Source organism: Notolepis coatsorum (assembly GCF_963971535.1).
Source record: "Notolepis coatsorum genome assembly, chromosome: 1".
NCBI lineage: Eukaryota > Metazoa > Chordata > Actinopteri > Aulopiformes > Paralepididae > Notolepis > Notolepis coatsorum.
Window position 1 is genome coordinate 236481927 of NC_140165.1, and position 21775 is coordinate 236503701.

Consider the following 21775-nt stretch of genomic DNA (forward strand, 5'->3'; position numbering starts at 1 on the left):
ACTATGCAGTGTACTAATGTACAGTACTATCTAGTGCAAAGCAGAAATGGGATGAGGTACAATTTTAGGTACAATTTACAGTAAGGTGTACGAGTTGTAGTGCAATCCTTCATCCATAAATATAAAGTGTGGGGAGTGGGTGCTACAGTGTGTTTGTTTAAAGTGGGTGTGTGCTATAAAGTGTGTGGAGTGGGTGCTACAGTGTGTTTGTTTAAAGTGAGTGTGTGCGTGTGGATGTGTGTGCTATGTGCGTTTGGTGGTTGTTGTTGTGTAGTGTTCATTCATTGTTCGTTTAGCAGCCTGATGGCCTGGGGATAGAAGCTTCTTCTGAGTCTTTCTGTGCTCGCCTTGAGACTCCGGTATCGCTTGCCTGACCGCAGCAGTTCAAAGAGGCAGTTGTTCGGGTGACTGGAGTCTTTAATGATTCTCTTAGCCTTGCCCTTGCAACGCTTGTAGTAAATGTTCTGGAGGGTGGGGAGCCCCCCTCCAATTGTGCGTTCGGCTGAACGTGTCACTCTTTGTAGTCTGCTTCGGTCTTGTGCAGTGCTATTCCCAAACCAGGAGGTGATGTTGCCGGTCAAGATGCTCTCTATTGTACATGAGTAGAAGTTCTTAAGGATCTTCTGGCTGACTTGGAACTTCCTTAGGCGCCTGAGGAAGTAGAGGCGTTGTCGTGCCTTCTTCACAACACTGTCAATGTGTGTGGTCCATGTCAAGTCCTCGGATATGTAGGCTCCGAGGTACTTAAAGCTGTTGACTCTCTCAACCGGTGCCCCGTCGATGCTGAGGGGGCTGTAGTCCTTGACCCCCGACCTCCTGAAGTCCACAATCATCTCCTTTGTTTTGCTGACGTTCAGGGAGAGGCTGTTTTCCTGGCACCATCCCGCCAGGACCTTGACCTCTTCCAGGTAGGCCCTCTCGTCGTTGGCAGAGATCAGGCCCACCACCACTGTGTCGTCAGCAAATTTGACGATTGTATTGCTACTCCGCTGAGCCACACAGTCGTGTGTGTACAGGGAGTAGAGGAGGGGATTCCGGGGTTGAGGTGGATGCTGGGGTGGAGGTGGGAGCCATCACAGGTGGATGCTGGGGTGGAGGTGGGAACAATCACAGGTGGATGCTGGGGTGGAGGTGGGAGCCATCACAGGTGGATGCTGGGGTGGAGGTGGATACTGGGGTGGAGGTGGGAGGCATCAGAAGCAGCATTAGCAGCAACATGTAGCTTAAGTTATTTCTTAATAGTGTAACCGAGTGGATTTGAACCTGGGACCATAGGATCCACAGGCGGCCGCACTAACCAGCTGAGCTAAAGGGTGAGACAAGTTATCAGGTGCTGGTTGACTCGTTAGTAGTTTACGTCCTCACACGTTCTTTCGTCTATGCGAGCTCTTTCCCAGGGTTAAGACACTGAGATCACACCCCCATTGCTACGTGAACCTGGATACAGATTCACAGGGCAGTGAGATCCCACCGCTGCCACCAATGTAACCCAGTGGATTTGAACCTGGGACCATAGGATCCACAGGCGGCCGCACTTACCAGCTGAGCTAAAGGGTCAGACAAGTTAGCAGGTGCTGGTTGACTGCGACCTACAATAGGGTGATGACAATCTCATCATGACAATAGTTTTTAGGAAAACCTACACCCTGAATTGACTGAATTGAAAGTGAACTGAGCAGAGGATGAGAATGTGGCATCCTAGAAAGAAGCATTTTGTATAAAAGTATTCTGTACTTCTGTATGACAACTATTAAAGAAACTTGAAACTAAAAGTGTGACCTTTGACCCCCCCCCCCCCCCCCCCCCCAGGTGGAACAGCATTGTGGAGCTGGTGGAGCAGAAGAAGGACCACCTGGACTCCGTGGTCCGCCTCCAGAACTACCTGCTGGAATGTGCCGAGATCAAGTCTCAGATCCAGGACAAGAGGAAAGCCATCGACGCCACGCAGTATGTGGGCAGCGACCTGGGGGGGGTGCTGGCGCTGCAGAGACGCCTCTCCACCATGGAGGGGGCGCTGTCCGTGCTGGAGCCCAAGTTGCTGCACCTGCAGGTGGGTGCAGACGGACACGCTGCACACGGACAGACCGACACCAGCGTTTGAAGGGTTAAGAGCAGTGTTAATTTTGTCAACGAAAATGATAACTAAATATGTTTTGTCAACGAAGCTTTTTCCCCTGACTAAATCTAGACTAAAACAAAAAAGACAAAATTGAGACTAAAACTGACTAAGACTAAAATGCTCAGACCTGTAGTTGACTAAAACTGACTAAACTAAAAATAAATGAAGGTGACTAAATATGATGAAAACGAAAAAGGAGCATTAAGAGTTAAGAGTGTGTTATTGGAATGCGTCCAGCCGATCACTTTATTACAGATTAGGCGGAAACAAGTAAGCTGTATAAAAAAGTGACTGTATGCTGTGAATCTTTTAAAAGTTCTTAGATTGGAAGGTAAATAAAGTCGAGTCAATATCCCATAGTGGCTGACCAAGTCTGAGTCAAAGTAGACTTACTTACTTACTTACTTACTTACTTACTTACTTACTTACTTACTTACTTACTTACTTACTTACTTACTTACTTACTTACTTACTTACTTACTTACTTACTTACTTACTTACTTACTTACTTACTTACTTACTTACTTACTTACTTACTTACTTACTTACTTACTTACTGTTAGATCCTGATCGATCTGGCCAGTATCACGTCTTCTTGTGTTATCCTCTCTCCATCCAATTCCTCTGCGTTGTGTCATTTTAATGGTCCTGACGTCTCCTATACTGGCAGATAAGATCCTTATCTCTCCCCGTTAGTACAATCCGCAAACCATAATAATTCTCCACCTCCGTAAGAATCCGACACTCCGACAACGTGAAATACCTTACAAGGAAAAGCATGGTTTTATTTGATAAACAGAAACCTCAGCTCAGATGTTAACAGATTGTATTGTCCTTGCAAAGTCTATTCTTTTTTTTGTATTTTATTTTTTTATTCTTTTTTAAACAAACATATAAACAAACATGACAACACACGATAAGATATACAAGCATTAATTGTCAGGGCACATCCAATGAGATCACCTTTTGGTTAGTTGTTTTATATAAGATATACCCATAATACCTGTTATCTAAAAAAAAAAACCCTACACACATATGCTCAGCTCGAACCCCCCCCTCCCGGACCCCACCTTGAGAAGTACCTCCACTATCCCTCGCACCTAACCAGACACTACCATTATAAGCTAGCTTTTATTCTCTCCACCACTTCTAACCACATTGACATTTTGGATTCATTGAGACCCAGAATTCTTGCTGTAGATATTTCATGGTAAATTACATCGAGATATGTAAGAAACCAAACTTTACGGCAAATTTTTTCCGGTTGAAACCAGCGTGATGCGATCAGCTTTTTGGCTACTGTGATACCCGATAAAACCAATCTCTTTAGCTGTGGATTCACTGCAAACTCAAAAACATCATTCAACAGCAATACCGAGGGGTGTACAGGTATATTCCAAGATACGAGTTTTGATATTTGTTGGGTCACATCTTTCCAGAATGCCTTAACTGGTGAGCAGTCCCAATACATGTGCATAAATGTCCCTTCGTCCCCATTTGTACATTGGGTGCATTTGGAATCTTGTTTGAGCCCCATTCGGCACAGTCTTATAGGAGTCAAGTATGTCCTGTGAATATAGTTAAGATTGATTTGTTGATGATCCGGGTTCCTTGATGTAAGTCGGACATTTGCCCAGGCTCCTTGCCAATCAAAGTCATTTTCCAGGTCTGGTATATCCCTCCTCCAGACAGAGTCAAGTTGGAGGGTTTCATACGAGGACGTTAGTAATTGATGATAAAATTCTGAAACAAAACCTCTCGATGTCTCTCTTGAGTAGAAGAATTTGTGGTATCTGTGGTGTTCAATTGGTCTGTCTAATGGAACACCGTGAGACTTCAAACATAGCTCTAACTGTTTGTGAAAAAGCCATGTGGACTTGGTGAGATTAAATTTTTTGCGTATTTCTTTATCACTACAAAAACCCTGTTTGTTAAAAACATCCCCTAATGAGTGTATGCCTTGCTCTTCCCATATAGGGAATCTTAGAGGTCGTTTTCCAATTAAGAGAGCATTGTTATTGAATAAGGGAGTATGATTGTGCCATTCTTGTGGGTTAGGATTTTTTTTTTGTGATTCACGCCATATCCGGATCGCATGAGTAATTATGGGGCCAAATTTTCGTTCACAGTGCTTGATTGGTAGTTTAGTGTATGCTATGTCCTTCAGTCTATGTGGGGCTACTATGTTTTCTTCTATTTTTCTCCAAGATGCTAATGCTTGGGAGTCAAACCATGTTGTCAATGGACTTAATGAGTACGCCTTAAAATATAGGAAAAAATCTGGAAATGCCATGCCACCATCTGCTTTATTTCTCTGTGCGGTGGATCTTTTTATACGTGGTGGTTTGTTATTCCAAATAAATTTGTATGTGGAGGAGTGTAATCTTTTCCAGTAACCCTCTGGAGGGGGTAACGGTAGCATTGAACAGAAGAAGTTGATTTTAGGTAGTACATCCATCTTAACTATTGATATCCGTGCTTGTACTGTGTTCTTAAGTTTTGCCCATCTATCAAGGTCGTCTTTGATTTTGTTTTGGATTTTTGTGTAGTTGTGCTTCACCGTTTGTCTTATGGTAGGGAATATTTCCACTCCCAAGCATCTGAAATGTTTTACCATCGGTATCTGTCCTGGGAGGGTTGTATCTTTTTTTGCAGGGGTGTTAAGTGGAAGGAAAGCCGACTTCGGCCAATTTATCTTAAATCCCGATAAATCACCAAAGTCCTCAATCAACTTGAGCAGATGAGGCAATGTGGTGTTGGGGTTTTTCATGAACAATATTACATCGTCCGCATATAAACAAATTTTTTGTTGTGTGCCCTTGATTACGATAGGTTCTATGGATTGGGATTGTCTTATATATTGTGCTAAAGGCTCTAATGATAGATTGAACAGTCCGGGACTAAGAGGACAACCCTGTCTGGCAGAGCGTGATACCGGAAATATTTCAGAGATGATTGTGCCTGTTGTAATCATGGCCGATGGGTCTTTGTATAATACTTTAATCATATCGATGAATCCTTTTCCTAACCCCATCCTTTCTAGCACTGCCCACAGATACGACCATTCCAGCCTGTCAAAGGCCTTCATAGCATCCAGGGACAGCATCGCCTTAGGTATGGTGTCCTCCTTGTCGGCATCAAGTACGTGCAGTATACGTCTTATGTTCTCAGTGATCAGGCGGCCTCCTATGAAGCCAGTTTGGTCCGGGTGAACTAAAGACGTCATATGCTTTTGTAATCTGATGGCTAATACCTTAGAGTACAGTTTGATATCTGTTCCGAGGAGGCTTACAGGTCTATAACTACCGCACTCGTTGGGGTCTTTGTCTTTTTTAAGGAGGACTGTTATGAGTGCAATATTGTCAATTTTATGGAAGTTCCCCTCCTTGACTGAGTATAAGATCATATTTAGTAATAAGGGGCCAATTATGTCCCAACAAGAAAGGTACATTTCTGATGGGAAACCGTCTCTTCCTGGAGCCTTACCACTTTTCATTGCGGTTATGGCCTTCTTGAGTTCCTCTAGTGTGATCGGTATTTCTAACTGTTTAGCGTCATCCTCTGAAAGTTTAGGGAGAATAATTTGATTAAGAAATGTGTCCATTTTGTTTTGATCGAAGGTCATTTCTGATTTATATAAATCGGAGTAGAATACTTTGAATGTATCGTTTATTTTTACAGGATCTGTTACAAGTACTTGTTGTGCTCTAATGGTAGTTATATCTGCAAATGTTGCATTAATTCTTAATCGCATGGCTAATAGGTGGCTGGGTTTGGAACCATGGGAGTACTGCTGTTGTCTTGTGCTGCGTATTTGTATTTCCGATTGTTGTCTGTATATGTCATTGATCTCTATTTTTAGTACGTTAACTTGATTTTCTAGTCGAGTTGAGTTGTTGTATTTCAGAGAATTAAATAACGTTGAGTAAAGCGTTTCCAGCTCATCCAGTTTTGTGCTTTGATTCTTGCGCATTTTGGAGGAAAAGCTATCCGTGAAGTCTTTGATCATTCCCTTTACCGACATCCATATTATTCTGGGGTCTTGCACCGAGTTTGCATTCTCCCGTTGGAATACTATAAGAGCTTCTTTGAGTTGTGTAATGAATTCCTTGTTGTTAAGCAGCAAAGAGTTAAATCGCCATCTTGGGGCTCGGGAGGATAGTATACCAAATGTACCTTTAAGGAGTAAATAACAGTGATCTGATAGTGCGTTGGGTATCATTTCCACTTCATAATTATCAAATAGTCTCTGTGATGCAAAGACATAATCTATTCTGGATAGTGTCTTATGTCTCGCAGATCGACAAGAGTACTTTCGGGTCGTGGGATTAAGTAACCGCCATAAGTCCTTTACACCTGTAATCTTTGACCAATCCTTTAATGCCTTCGATGAATTCTTTTGTTCGCTGGAAAAGGCGAGGTAAGATTTGTCTATCCTTGGGTTCCAGATGGCATTAAAATCCGCTCCTATTATAAATGAGTAATCGGGAATGTCTAACATTGCATTGGTTAGTGTAGTGAAGAAATCTTCTTCGTACAAATTTGGGGCGTATACCGCTATCAACCAGGGGCGTTTTTTGGGTTAGAAAACATTGGGGGCTTCAGCCCAGGGGGGTGGAGGGGGGGGGGTCACCCCCCTCTTTTTTTTTTTTTTTTTTTTTTTTTTTAAGCACAGAAATACGCAATTTTAGATTAATTAGAGATGAATACTGAATAACTAGAATCATTAGAGGTTCTCAAAGTGAGGTCCAGGTCCATGAGAGGGATATGGGCAGTCCCTAGAAAATTCAAAGTTAACAGGACCAAATCATCAGTTTCTTATTTATTTATTTATTTAGCCAGATAAAACATTGATCTGGTCCAAGAAGCCCCAACAGGAGTACAAATATACATATATACACATATATATACATATAATATATATACATATACTGTACATACATACACATATACACCAATAACAAAATAAAAACACAGTTAATTGTAGATACACAATCAGGTTTAAGCACTATAAAAATGCAGCAGGTGAGTTCACCTGTCTTCAACCAAAATGGAAGGAGAGTGAAGTACTGTACACAGAGAACGTGAAAATATACAATACATTCACCAAACACTACACAAGACAACCAATGATGCAGACTGATGAAAATATACATTTTCTCCCATTTTCCCAAATCAGTCAACATGGAGAATCACAACAAAAAATTATCTTGCCAGATCCAGCTAGGCAAAGAGATAATGTCTAGTATTTTCTGTTTAAATTTTTTCAAAAAAAAATTGTGTTACTGTAATTTTAACCTGTACTGGATACAGTATTTTATGTTTGTCTGATATTTGCTGAGCTTACAGTGTTATGCACATAGTAGCATGAAAACTGGGACATGTATTGTTGTGATTCTCCATGTTGAAATGTTGACTGATTTGGTTATATGGAGAGAAAATGTTATTTTTTTCATCAGTCTGCATCATTGATTTGGGTATATGTAGATAAATAAATTATATTTTCATCAGTCTACAGCATTGGTCTTGTGTAGTGTTTGGTGAATTTATTGTATATTTGCACATTATCTGCGTACTTCACTTACAGTACTCTAATCACTGAGAAGTAGAATTGCTAAATGTGTTTTAGGTTAAGCACAGCAGTGTGTGTAACTGGTTCAAACAGAATTAAGTCATTATGTAACGTGTGTTTCATATGGTAACAAAATTAGTGTATGGTTTTGACAAGTGTTTAATTTAGCAAAGGATCTGAGGTGTTCTGATAATTGTGTGTGTGGTTGTGCTAATTGTGTGTTTTGAAACACCGGGCCCCGTTTTCAAAATCATGCTTAGGCAATCGAAAAAAAACTATTGTGTGTTTCATTATATACATATGTTTCAGTCTTCTCATTAAAAAAAGATTCGATTTTTGGGTCTTTTCCTGCCTTTGGTCCGCTTTGCATTCACATCTCAAATGAACCGCAGCAGGGTTCACTTGCAAGAGTGAATGAGCTTTCACACCACCCCAAACCAACCGGACTATCCGAGGTTCGATTAAAGCTTATTATAGGACACTGGACATGGGTATGGATGGCTCCAGGTGCTGCTGCGTTAAAGTGCACATCTTCAATATCTGTACTATTTAAAAGCACAGTGCAGGACACACTCAAAGGTTATCGCACATCAGAGATGGCAGTGGACATGTATGACAGGACAAAGGCCAGATTGAGGAACATACTACCAGCCAAAGGAGGAAGCAGAAAAGGATGGACGAGTATGTAGTTGAGTCATCTTGTGGCACAAGCTCAGACCTCTGCTCAGGAGATCAGCTGAGACAGAGACTGTTCTATCCAGTCGTCGACAGAATGCTGCAAGAGCTTGAGAGCAGGTTCTCATGAGTTGGATAACAATTTATGAGAGGCATACAGGCATGTTATCCAGCCTCAGACCAGTTTCTCTCAGTGGAATTGCTGCAACCCCTCGCCACACATTACAATATCCAACTATTGCCAGAGGAGATCACAGTTGCAAAGTGTTTCCTGGTCAGGCCAGGCAGAGATGCAGTCCCTACTATCCAAAGTGTCTTTTCCCTCCTGGATGATAATAATAATAATAATAATGCATTTGATTTATAAGGCGCCTTTCAGGACACAAAAAAAAAAGTCCACAAATCGGTGAATGAAAGAATTATAGGATCAAATGAAAACTACTTACTAAAAATGTTTAAAAGTACTAAAAACCAACAAAAAATACCAAACACTAACAAACATTCAGCACAGACAATGGGGATGCTGACATAAAAAAAAAAAAAAAAGTAAAAAAAAAAAAAAAAAAAAAAAGAAAATGTAAACAATTTTTTTTTTTTTTTTTTTTTTTTTAGATCCGGGGCTAGGAGAAAAACATCCGGGGCTAAAGCCCCGGAAGCCCAGGGCTAACGACGCCACTGCTATCAACGCTATTTTCCTGTTCTTATGTTCAATCTTAGCTATAGTTATCCGACCTTCTACATCAGACCATACTCCCTTTAGTACAATATTCAACTTACGTTTAACGACTATTGCTACACCCCGAGTTCTCGTACCAATAGAGGAGTGACTGATATTATGGTATATGTTGTCCGCTAATTTACCTATGTCTTTCCCTAGAATGTGTGTTTCGCTTAGCAGAGCAATGTCCACATGTTCTTTTTTCATCAGTGTGAGCACGCTTTTGCGTTTGAGTTGGTTATTTATTCCCCCGGTGTTCCATATCATTATATTCAAACTAGCCATAGTCTATACATGTTGCATTGTAATTTTTGGTAATGCTTCTAGAGTGCGAGGCAATAATAGATATACATCCCACTAGTGAGGTCCCGTTGAGAGCCGAGCTTAAAAACATACATATATACAAATAAAAATCCCCTACCCTTCCCTCCCACCGAGAGTCGTACAGGATTGTGTTCCATGAACACAACCTTTGCGTATGACTCTCTCCCTTGCACCACCGGATATCCCAGAATGATCCAATTATCCTTAACATTCCTATGTATACCATAGGATCTAACACTCTAAATTCTACCATAAGTAGAATGTCGACTGTGGCTTGGCCACTTACCCGTAAAAAATAAATAAATAAAAATTTAAATGAGACAAACTAAAAATAAATACCAAAAATAAGCTTCAATTGTCATGCCTTAATCACTTACATTTTATATGAACTTGTAATTTATAGTAATTTATAGTAACCCATGAATAATATGAAGGTATTGAACTGAAGAGAGAGCCTCAATAAATCAGAGAGAGCGGATGAAAAAAAAAACAAGTAAAAGGAAGAGAACATTAACTTAGATCTTAAAAGAGCATTGCTATGCTTAAACATCTAAAGTATTAATTGGAGAAGTAGTGAAATTATTTCCCATTAATAAAAAACAATTTTTAAATACGTATATGCAGCATTTCCCCCGACCGGGGTGGGCGATGATCGTTGTGTAGAGTGATCTTTCAGCCGGCCGGCTATGATGGCTCTGTGGTTCTGCATCTAGATAGCTGTTGATTATTCCCCCGAGGGGCTTCTGGTAGAATGAATGACCACGTATTGCTGATATTCCAGAATGCTCCATATATCAAAGAATGCTTCGATGTTCTAGATTATTCCAATATGTCATTTTTACATTGTCTGAATGTTCCAGTATGTTCTGGAGTGTTCCAATCTTAAATCCAATATGTCCGCAATAATATACACGTCGGGGAAAGCATTCAAAAACTCTGAGCACGTAGGTCTCTCTGTCCCAAATCCTCGGTTATTAAAGGTTGTACTATATGGTGACCTTGCATAACTGAGATTTAAAAGGCCATTTATACACTATTCTGCTCTTGTTCAGACAGGAATTTGGCTGCATCTTCAGGCGAGTTGAGGAGAACCTTTGCTCCTTGTTTGTCGACGACGCGAAGTATTGCAGGGTATATTAGTAGGGGTCTGTATTTCCCCAGGTATAGTTGAGACATCACCGTCTTGAACTTGGCACGCAGTTCCACTACATCACGACAATAATCTTCAAAGCAGTGTATTGGTACCTCCATGTGTTTCAGATTGCCTTTCATCCTGCGAGTTTCACGCATAATCATTTCTTTTATTCTGACTTGGCGCAGTATAACTAATATCACTCTGGGCTTAGCGTTATTGCCAATGGAGCGGGGACCCAATCTGAAGCACTCATCCACCTCCGGTATTTTAGGAAGGATTCCTGTTCCCAAGATTTTCTGTAATTCTGTGGCAAACTCTTCAGGGTTTTCACATCTCACTGATTCGTCCAGACCGACAATACGAATATTCAGCCTGCGTTTTTGATATTCCATCTCGAATATTTTGGCTTTCTGTTCTTTATTGATTCGCGTGAGCTCCAACGTTATTTCGCTGAGCTCCGTCTTGATTTCATTGTAGTTCCCCTTCATCTCAGCAGTTAGGTTAACTGTGTTAGCCTCTACTTCCTTGTAGATGTGAGTGAAATTGATTTCGTGGGCTTCCACTACTTTCTCCAGAGCCTCGGTGCGTTTATTCTGTGCGTCGGCGTCCGCTCTCAGCGCATCAATTTTGCCTTCAATAGATTCTTTAATAGCATCTACTTTTTGAGTTATTATCTTCTCCGACAGTTGTGATTGGAGGATCATTTCCTCCATTCTCTTCTCCATTGTCTTCCCCATTTCCTCCATTTTCCGGATGATATGTTCGGTATCTGCGGAGGTCTTTGATGGGGTTGAACTTGAAGCGGCCTCTGTCAAGTCAATATTTTCTGCTGTCCGCTGTACGAATCCTGGGTCCCGCGGCGGGACCTCTTCGACTGGTTTTGGGTCTTTCTTTGGGTCTTTCTTTGGTGACATCTCGATTCTTTTGGTCAATATAGTTAGTTGATAGTCTCAGTTGATATATGCGTCAAGTTTTAAACGCATTAATGGTATATAAATATGTTTTTAAAACGAAAAAAAAAATAACGGGTGAGCAGCTGTGTCACATGCGACCTACTCCATTCTAAAGCTAAACCGCAAAGTCTATTCTAATGATCTTTCGGTGTGTTCGTCTATCGTCCTTTTGTTATTCAGTCCAATAGTGTTCAGGCCTGGTCTTTAGCCTTTGATTGATTGATTGATTTTTATTGTGGAGTAAAAGACAGCATCCAAGGGATAAAAACATGAGAAAGTGCAAGCACTTATTTCCATCATGGTCCCTGATTTTGGACATGGACAGACATCATAAAACATAGAGCATCATAATAAAACATACTAAAACAGAGCATCATAATAAAAACATAGAGCATCATAATAAAACATAGAGCATCATAATAAAACATAGAGCATCATAATAAAACAAAGATCATCATAATAAAAAACAGAATAAAACATAATAGCAACCCCATACAAAAAAAGCACTTCCTACCCTCTCCTTCCTATGGCTATTCTATACTTCACTGGCTAGCCATTTCTTTGTGGCACGTCTAAAACTTCCCCCCTCTTCGATGTTTTTCAGGGCCACTGGAAGCTTGTTCCACTCCAGTGCTGCAGAATATAAAAATGTATTTGTGCCCATTAGGGAGTTAAATCTTGGCAGAATAAAATCCGTACTGCTCCTTCTAGTGGAGTATGAATGATTGTCACGGAATCGGAATCCTTGCGTTAGCCGAAGCTAATGATGATGTGGCATTCTTCCTCCCCCCCCCCCTCTCAATGAGAGGAGAGAGTGTCTTCTGTGTGATCTCAGTCCTACTCGCTCTTGGTCAGATTCTAGTCTGCCCTACCCGGAACCACTGTCAGCTTTATAGGATCTTCGTCATAGAAACGATAGCCCCGCCCCTCTTCTGGTTGTCAGGCGACGCGCTGTCATGACAACCGCGTTTAACCTTTACACACATTTCAAAGCGTTGCATTCACTGTTGCATTAAAGAGGTCACCCCTCTCCCTCGCTCCGTACCGCTCCGTTATCTTTGTTCTTACAAGGAATTCAAAACATTCTCTCGCTGACACGGCCTGTGCCTGTGAAACCACTGGTTCCACCACCGTCAATATCATCCCGTGATGATAATGATATTACCCTCTTAAAGCGTCTCTTTATATCAGTTTATAACCAAATATACATTGAAAAAACCACCATTTTCTCTCACTTACTTACTTACTTACTTACTTACTTACTTACTTACTTACTTACTTACTCATTTACTTACTTACTCATTTACTTACTTACTCATTTACTTACTTACTCATTTACTTACTTACTTACTTACTCATTTAGCAGGTATTTAGTAGCCAGTAACCACCCAGGCTGAACCATGTAAGGCTTCTGTTTTTGGCCAGTGACACTGTGCACCACCTCACCTCACAGTCCGCTGATGCCTCCATGTGTATCTCTGTCCCCCAGGAGGAGGCTGAGCACCTGGCCGGTAGCCACCCGGGCCAGGCCATGGAGGTTCTGGTGCCGTTCGAGGGCATCAGTGTGGAGTGGGAGGAGCTGAAGCGGACACTGCAGGGCTGTGAGGACTCTCTGATGGTGGCTGGACGCCTGCAGAGCTTCATACAGGTAGGATGGTATTCAATACGTAGAATATATACAGCTTCATACAGGTGGGATACAGGATGGTATTCAATATGTAGAATATATACAGCTTCATACAGGTAGGATACAGGATGGTATTCAATACGTAGAATATATAAAGCTTCATACAGGTAGGATACAGGATGGTATTCAATATGCAGAATATATAAAGCTTCATACAGGTAGTAGTGTTGTCACGATACTGGAATTTCGACTTCGATACGATACCTTGAAAAGTATCGATACTTCGATACCATTTCGATACCCAAAAAAAAAAATAAAAAAAATATATATATATATATTTTTTTTTATAAACAAATTTAGCTTTTGTTGCTGGTTGATTCTCCTCAGCTTCGAGTCTGGTACTATAAGAGAAGATAAATATAACACTTTTAAAACCCTTTGTTTATCTTTAGATCACACATTTAAAAATAACTGTTCATCTCACTTCAATCATTTTTATTGCAAATGCAGAACATGGTATTTTCTCAAGCAGACAGATGTAAACACTGTAATCTGTGTTGCATGTACCTCACAAACTGAACAGTTAGTAACAGTTTCGATTTTTATTTAAAGATAACGAGAGCAAGCGAGAGAGAGAGAGAGAGAGAGAGAGAGAGAGAGAGAGAGAGAGAGAGAGAGAGAGAGAGAGAGAGAGAGAGAGAGAGAGAGAGGTAGCGGTAGATAGAGAGAGAGACAGAGAGAGAGAGGCTATGCTCGGAGCATTTTAGTAACGTTACATTTTCAACAAAATTGCTGCTATTTAAACACTTGATGGAAACGGGGTAATGTTAACCTTATGTCGACTGTAGTATTGTATGACCTCGACATAACGTTTACACGTTAACGTTACTCCGTTTCCATGCAGTAATTATAACGGTGGCCAGCTAAGCTAAGGGAGCTAACTGCTAGCAGTAGCTAACGTTAGCTGGTAGCTGTAACGTTACAACGAATCAGCTGTTGATATTATGCGCCATCAGTAGACAACGTATCATGTATTAAACTAGAGTTAATGGTTTAATGCTTCAGTCACAGTGACGTTGAAAAAGCAGCTGTCACGAACCTCTTTCATTTCTTTATGGAGATCCGCGCTGGCACTGCTCTAACACCGCTTGCAAATAGCATTGGGGAAGCTTTAGCTTGTCCTTCGTTGTTTACTTCAAACCCGAAGTACCTCCAAACAGCACTTCTGCTGTTTTCTTTATCCACAAGCACAAGTTGCGGAGGCTCTGCATTTGCCATCATTTTCAGCTAAAAGCTCTTGTTTACAAATACAAACTGAAGACTTCTCTGTGAGGGGGAGGGCTGGACTCGGAGCAGGCGGAACAGCGCGTCAACAACTTGCTGTAGAACACTCGCCAGCTGGTACCGATACTGCAGAAAGTATCGGTATTTCGGGAAATGAGTATCGAAGCCGTTTTAAATATTCAGTATCGATATGTATCGATACTTCGATATTTTTGACAACACTAACAGGTAGGATACATGATGATATTCAATACATAGAATATATAAAGCTTCATACAGGTAGTATGATATTCAATACATAGAATATATAAAGCTTCATACAGGTAGGCAAAATTCTTTTTCACACCCCAAATGTAGAAATACTAAAACAGAACAGAACAGAACAGAGCAGAACAGAAATAACAGAACAGAGCAGAACATAGCAGAACAGAACGTTAGGTTATGACTATAACCAAGTTCTGTTAGTTAGGGGCGATGCTTGGCTTCGCCTTCTGCACTATCTCGCGTACGTGCACGCGTACTGAATAAACCACAAATGTACCTCTAATACCAGTATTAGTCTGACCACACCCCTCATCAGCTTACCTTCATAAGCAGGTGTGTGGTCACCTGCTCTCCTCCTTCCCAAGCTTTCACCACAAGGTGAGGTCAAGGGCTGCAGCGGCCGTCCGAAGCCAAGCATCGCCCCTAACTAACTTGGTTATAGTCATAACCTAACGTTCTGTATCGTTAGTGGCTTAGCTTGGCTTCGCCTTCTGCACAAGGGAGGCCAAGCGGAGCCACTTGGCTGACAAATACACCCCGCTGACAGCCCCCCAAAACCATCAGAACAGGGAGGGCCGAGCCCCCCCGACCCCCCCTAATGGAGGGTAGCCCCCCTATTAGGGACGTCACGGGAGGGCGACGGACCCGACCGTGCGAAGAGGCACTCAAGCAACTCAACGCACAGGGTGAGCAGACCGTGGCTTGACCCACGACTACACACACGCACAACCCGCATGCCACCCGGGAACGAACGGAGGAACAACCTCGTTACTGCCCCCAGAATCACGGGGTCAAGGGCAAACCCAACCCCGTGGCAAGGCCGTAGCAGCGGAGCACGAAGGAAGACCCAGACCCACCAAAAGGACTGGACTCCCTGGAATGGGGGCCCGGAGAAGTCCATGATGCCAGCATCAAGACCCCACCAGGTGGGCACGTAGTGCCCCGCCCCCCACATCGCCAGCGTATTCGGACAAAGGCCCCTCAGTTACTGCACCTGGTATTCCCAGGCGGAACCAACCAGGCCAGTAAGCCGAGCGGGCCCCGTCCCCCCAATAGTACACCGCCTGGCACACTGACCCTGCAGAACAGGCAGTCAGCATGGCCGTAAGCACACAAAAAAGGTTAACCAACGGAAGCAGGCAGCGCACCGGGGAAAAACCAGGCAACAGGCTGTTAACCCTAGCCTGGAGACTGCGGACGAGACAGGCGCCAGAGGGGACAGCTGAACACAGCCGCCCCGGCGGAAGGAGCGTAAGCTGGCGGTGTTGCATGACCAAGCCTCCATTTAACAACCCCCACCCAGAGGGGTCGAGGCAGAGAAGGCTGACACGATTGGCAGACGTCATGAACGTGCAGGGGCACCCTCAACCGGTGAACCCGGGAGTTGACACTGCTCCAACACACCAGGGAATCAACCACCTCGGTGTTACCCAATGCGGTGGTTGTTCCTATAACCCCTCAAGAAAAAACTCCAAAACACACCTGCGGGTATACACCGGCTATACCGCAGTACAAGTGTTTCAGTTTCCAAAAAGGGTTAACCCAGGCCTACGGGTCGCAAACATCACTTCGGACCGGGCCTGGCGGTACGGGAAGCACAGGGTCACCAGAGGAGGTCAAAAAACCACCCCCACAGGCCCCTCTTCGCCATGCGTGAGAGAGGAGCGAAAAACAATGGAGAACCAGCCCCTAAGCACACCGTACCTGGTATTCCCCGGCGGTCTCCCAACCAAGTACTAACCAGGACCAACCTGTGTAGCGGCCGAGATCCGACGAGATCGAGCGCGTACAGAATGGCATGGCTGTAAGCCATGACGACAGTGCTGAGTAAAAACATACCCAACCAGGGTCTCCATAGCGCTTAACCCTGTGACACCCAGACCGACCTGGCATTTTTCTCCCTGAAAAAAGCCCAAGTCCCTCAGGGTACCAGAACAGCAGATCTGCATCCCCGGCGGACAACGGGTTCAACTGATCTGGACCAGCGTGACCAGAACCAGTCCCGTGCCCTAACCACGCCGACATGCCCCAGGAGAAGGGCAGATATGCGTGTTGATCTTAACATGAAAAGAAGGCGCCACCCAGACGTCGGGACGAACCGCGCCTGGTGGCCCACCCCAAGGGCGTGAGACCCCACTACATATGTTCAGATCCATCCCGTCATCATCCCCCAGACATGAACGAGGATCCGTCGACAACCCACCCAGGTCATGGGATGTGGTCGCCGGAAGAGGAAAAACCCCCATCTCAGTTGCTTTATAAAAACGCTGTTTCAACCACAAGCAACTAAGGCGTGCCAGTCAATCGCCTGTTTACAGCGAGCTAGCACTATACGTGCGTCGGGACACACCCCCATCAATGAACAGGCTATTTAGACCTGTCATTGAATCCCCAAGGCGCCCAGGGGAACGACAAGAGGGGTGTGACACTCCCTAACTCCAACACTTCTGGAATAGAAAGAAGGAAGCATCAACAGTATGTATCCCAGTCTACACAGCCGGGGTAAAAAATGTTCACATTTTTACATCCCACCACCCTCCCATAGGAAAGAAACGGGGATCCCCAGAGAGACTTCCCACGCGAGCTGTACAGATTGAAAAGAATATATTGCACCTTGAGCCATGTAAAAAACTGGTTTTAGGGCCTCCGGGGAAGAGGCACCGAACCCATACACACTCAATAAACGAATTGAATCGAATATACATACAATAGAAAAGGACCCTTCTAGAGGGTCCACTCACTTTGACAATCTGAGGAGGAAGGCTCTGTACTCTGATGGAGGCTTCCTCACATGGATCACATGGAAGAAGGAGTCCGAACTCACAGAAGGCCTGAGTAGGCGCTTGGTGAGGAGGAGCCCTGACCACCCCCCCTGAAAACAGATCCATCACATGGACCTGAACAGCACACGGAAGTCCTACCAACAGAGACGCGCACGGTGACGTACTCTATGGCGGGGGAATTCCTGCGGTGCACACGCCCAATATACCAGGCCGTGGGACCAGGAACTCCCTCCCCCCCCCCCCCCCCCCCCCCCCCCGTAACGTGCCGAACCGCCACGTGACGGGAACCTTGAAGGACAGGGGGTGTACCCCTGACCGACAGAACAATGGGGAGAGGAAAGGTTACCAGTTCACCCCTTTACGACCCCACACCCATGATACGACGTAACGACAAAAAGAGAATATGACACAGTCATAGTCAGCTCTATGAAGCGTTTCACAGCTCCACACAGCGCACGAGCTAACCTGCTATCTGATTTTTACTAAGGAAAAACACAGAAAAGAGAGGGCTCTAAGAACCCCGGTCCAACATACACATGTGCTTCTGTGGCCAGTACAACCCAGTTGTAGGTCACATGACACACACAACCCATCATCATCACAATGAGAGAATACATCATTCTTGATTAGTATCGACCACAGGCCTTGCTAAGCACACGACAGCAACCAAACCAATTTCCCTTTAGGAAATAAGTTTCTCCAGCAGATTTAGCACAACCTCAGCAATCAAGCTGAGAGTTACATCGTATCCCTACCACACAAAAGACACAATTAATGCACAACATGTCTGATAGGAGGTGATAAAGTCCCCAGGGAACCGGGGGGGGAAAAACACAATCCTCCTATTTTACCCTTAATACGGCCAGTTAAAACAGGAAAACCTGTTAATGTGTGAACTCACTGTCCATTGTCATTACAGTCTGAGAAAGAACATTCTTTTACTCACTCGTCACCAAGCATAGCTTCATAGGTTAGTTGCCTTAGTAGTGAGTACACGGTACACATAAACACCATGATGTTTCTCACACAACAACCAGATCAATACATCACGACCTGCACGGAGAAGCTACTGCCAGTGACAAAAACAGCTCACACACAACCCGCAACGTATCTCAAATGCATAGCAACAACACACGTTTTGGGAAAAAACACCGTCATTCACAATACATTTAGCAAGGTAAAACCAGAAGACGTGTTATGAGGGTCTGGCCAACCCCGTACCTGCCCGGAACGCAGATCAGCGAAGTGCAGTCACAAGCGTCCCGTGTTGTTCGATCCGGGCAGCGTCGCCGCTCCACCAGTCGCTACAGTCCTCTTTGTTGACGCAATCCCCGTCTAGGCTCGGGCAGGGTTGACGAACATCCCCTGTCAAGAATGACGTCGTGGTCAAAAGTGTAAAACATGTTAAAAATCAAAGCACGTTCAACAGAATAGCATCAAGCTAACGGCTGCTCCAGCCGTTCGGGTGCTATCGCTTCCGCTCGCGAGACGCCGATCTACGACGCACGCGATCAGGAGCGAGCTCCCGGCGGCGCGCGAGAAGCCAAGCTACCCCGCGCCAGGCCACCGACCGGCTAACCGTAAGCTATGAACATGTAAACAATGACATAACACTCACCCAGACAGGCCGCCGTTCTGAACCCTCCTCACTTTTTAAGAGAAAAGAGAAAACAAGACGTCAACACCGCTTCACAACGGTGACATTAACACGTCCGGCGGAATCAGCACAGTACCAACTGGCCTGTATAGCTGACTTTGAACATGAATCTGCCGCTATCGCACATTACATGCACATATCCCCTCGTGAAGGAATACTCTCATTTGGATATGAAAGATGGGGTCTTAACACGGTGACAGAGAGAATCCACTCGTCCAGAACACACAGGGATCACCAGTGTCAATGGTCGCGGCCCACTAGTTAAAACTATAATGGTCGCCAGACCAAGGCCTTCTGTCGCCTAGACGGCTAAACAAAGGACCCTAGCCTGGGGCCGGTTTCCATAAACTTTGTCTAGTAGCCCCCATAGCACTAACAGACAAGTGGAGCCCGCCAGCAAACACTACTCACCCAACCTGGAACGCACCGCTCCTCACAACAGCGGCATGTCCGACAGTTCAGCTGCGGCCTGACAGGTTTCACCCCAACAAACACAGCAAGGAACTGCAGTTGAGAAGCATGCAGCGGCGTGCTCCCAATACGAAAACCGGTGGAGGGTTTGTAGAATGATCATCATCTTCTAGACACTCCAGTACGAAGACAATATCGCCGTATTTTCTCGAAAATAGTGAGAGAGAAAATAAAGATATGATGTCAACGTATCCTTGTTTCCCAAGCTGTTCCTAATCCAATTTCTTCCATCATGGTGTCAAGTGTGGGGATCTACCGAGGCACCTCTTCCTTGTGGTGAAAGCGAGAAGGAGGAGAGCAGGTGACCACACACCTGCTTATGAAGGTAAGCTGATGAGGGGTGTGGTCAGACTAATACTGGTATTAGAGGTACATTTGTGGTTTATTCAGTACGCGTGCACGTACGCGAGATAGTGCAGAAGGCGAAGCCAAGCTAAGCCACTAACGATACAGAACAGAACAGAACAGAACAGAGAAGAACAGAACAGAATAGAACAGAACAGAACAGAACAGAACAGAGCAGAACAGAACAGAGCAGAGCAGAACAGAGCAGAGCAGAGCAGAACAGAACAGAACAGAACAGAGCAGAGCAGAACAGAACAGAACAGAACAGAACAGAGCAGAGCAGAGCAGAACAGAACAGAGCAGAGCAGAACAGAACAGAGCAGAGCAGAGCAGAACAGAACAGAGCAGAGAAGAACAGAACAGAGCAGAACAGAAGAGAACATAGCAGAATAGAGCAGAACAGAACAGAACAGAACAGAGCAGAACAGAGCAGAACAGAGCAGAGCAGAACAGAACAGAACAGCACAGAGCAGAGCAGAGCAGAACAGAACAGAACAGAGCAGAGCAGAGCAGAGCAGAGCAGAACAGAGCAGAGCAGAGCAGAGCAGAGCAGAGCAGAACAGAACAGAACAGAACAGAACAGAACAGAACAGAGCAGAGCAGAGTAGAACAGAACAGAACAGCACAGAACAGCACAGAACAGAACAGAGCAGAGCAGAACAGCACAGAGCAGAGCAGAACAGAACAGAACAGAACAGAACAGAACAGAACAGAACAGAACAGAACAGAACAGAGCAGAACAGAACAGAACAGAGAGATATCATGTCTGCTTCTCTTCATCCCTCCAGGACCTGGACTCATTCCTGACCTGGCTGGTCCAGACCCAGACAGCTGCTGCTTCAGACCAGCTGCCCAACGCTCTGGAGGAGGCTGAGAAGCTCATCAACAAGCACGCCTCCCTGAAGGAGGAGATAGGACGGTAGGTTGGTACTCCCCTGGATCCAGACCCTGAGTCAGCCATCACTCATCCTGCCTACTGGTTATTAGGCAAGGTTTAACACTTTCACTACCACACTACAGAAGGTTAAACCCTTTCACAACCATACTACAGGAGGTTAACCTTTCACAACCACACTTCATACGGTTAACCCTTTCACTACCACACTACAGACGGTTAACCCTTTCACTAACACACTACAGAAGGTTAATAAGAATAAGAATAATTCATTACATTTATATAGCGCTTTTCTAGACACTCAAAGCGCTCCCCACAATGTAGGATGGAAATAGCCTCCTTCACCACCACTGGTAGCACCCAACCGTGGGCTATGCAGGCTCAATGGCTGCCATACACTGGCACCCGGCACACATCACACTACACAATGGCTGAACGGCTCAGGAGACAGGAATTTATATCAGCCAATTAAGGGGAAGGGATGATTAGGTGGCCTTGATGTCAGAGACCTGATTGGGAATTTGGCCAGGAACGTCGGGGAACGCCCTACTCTTTGCGATAGGCGTCCTGGGTTCTTTAACGACCGAGATTCAGTCAGGACCTCGGTTTAGCGTCTCATCCGAAGGACGGCACTCACAGCTGTACGGTGTCCCTATCACCGTAACAGGGGCATTGTTACTGACAAGGACAGAGGACAGAGTGCCCCCTGCTGGTTAACCTTTCACTACCACACTACAGACGGTTAAACAGGGTTCCCAACATCGCTCATGTCAACGACCCCCAAAACATTATGCATCTCAGCACACTGTTGGATAATATCATGTCTATGGGGACCCCCATCTTGGAAGATTTCTGTCGTTAGATACGATGTGTACGAAGTGTCAAGATTCTCTACTAAATCACGAAAATGTGTCACCATTTTAGTTAGAATCAGAATCAGAATCAGAAAGGTC

General features: G+C 44.4%; 1 protein-coding gene across 1 annotated transcript in view; it reads left to right on the plus strand.

Annotated features, from left to right (window-relative positions):
* LOC311224354 (spectrin beta chain, non-erythrocytic 4-like) overlaps positions 1–21775 on the plus strand; it is a gene marked incomplete at both ends in the record, with an annotated part of 220569 nt that overhangs the window by 55305 nt on the left and 143489 nt on the right. The window contains 3 exon segments of the mRNA XM_084309313.1: positions 1810–2050; positions 12986–13144; positions 20716–20846. Of these exon segments, the coding sequence (XP_084165439.1) occupies positions 1810–2050; positions 12986–13144; positions 20716–20846 (531 nt within the window).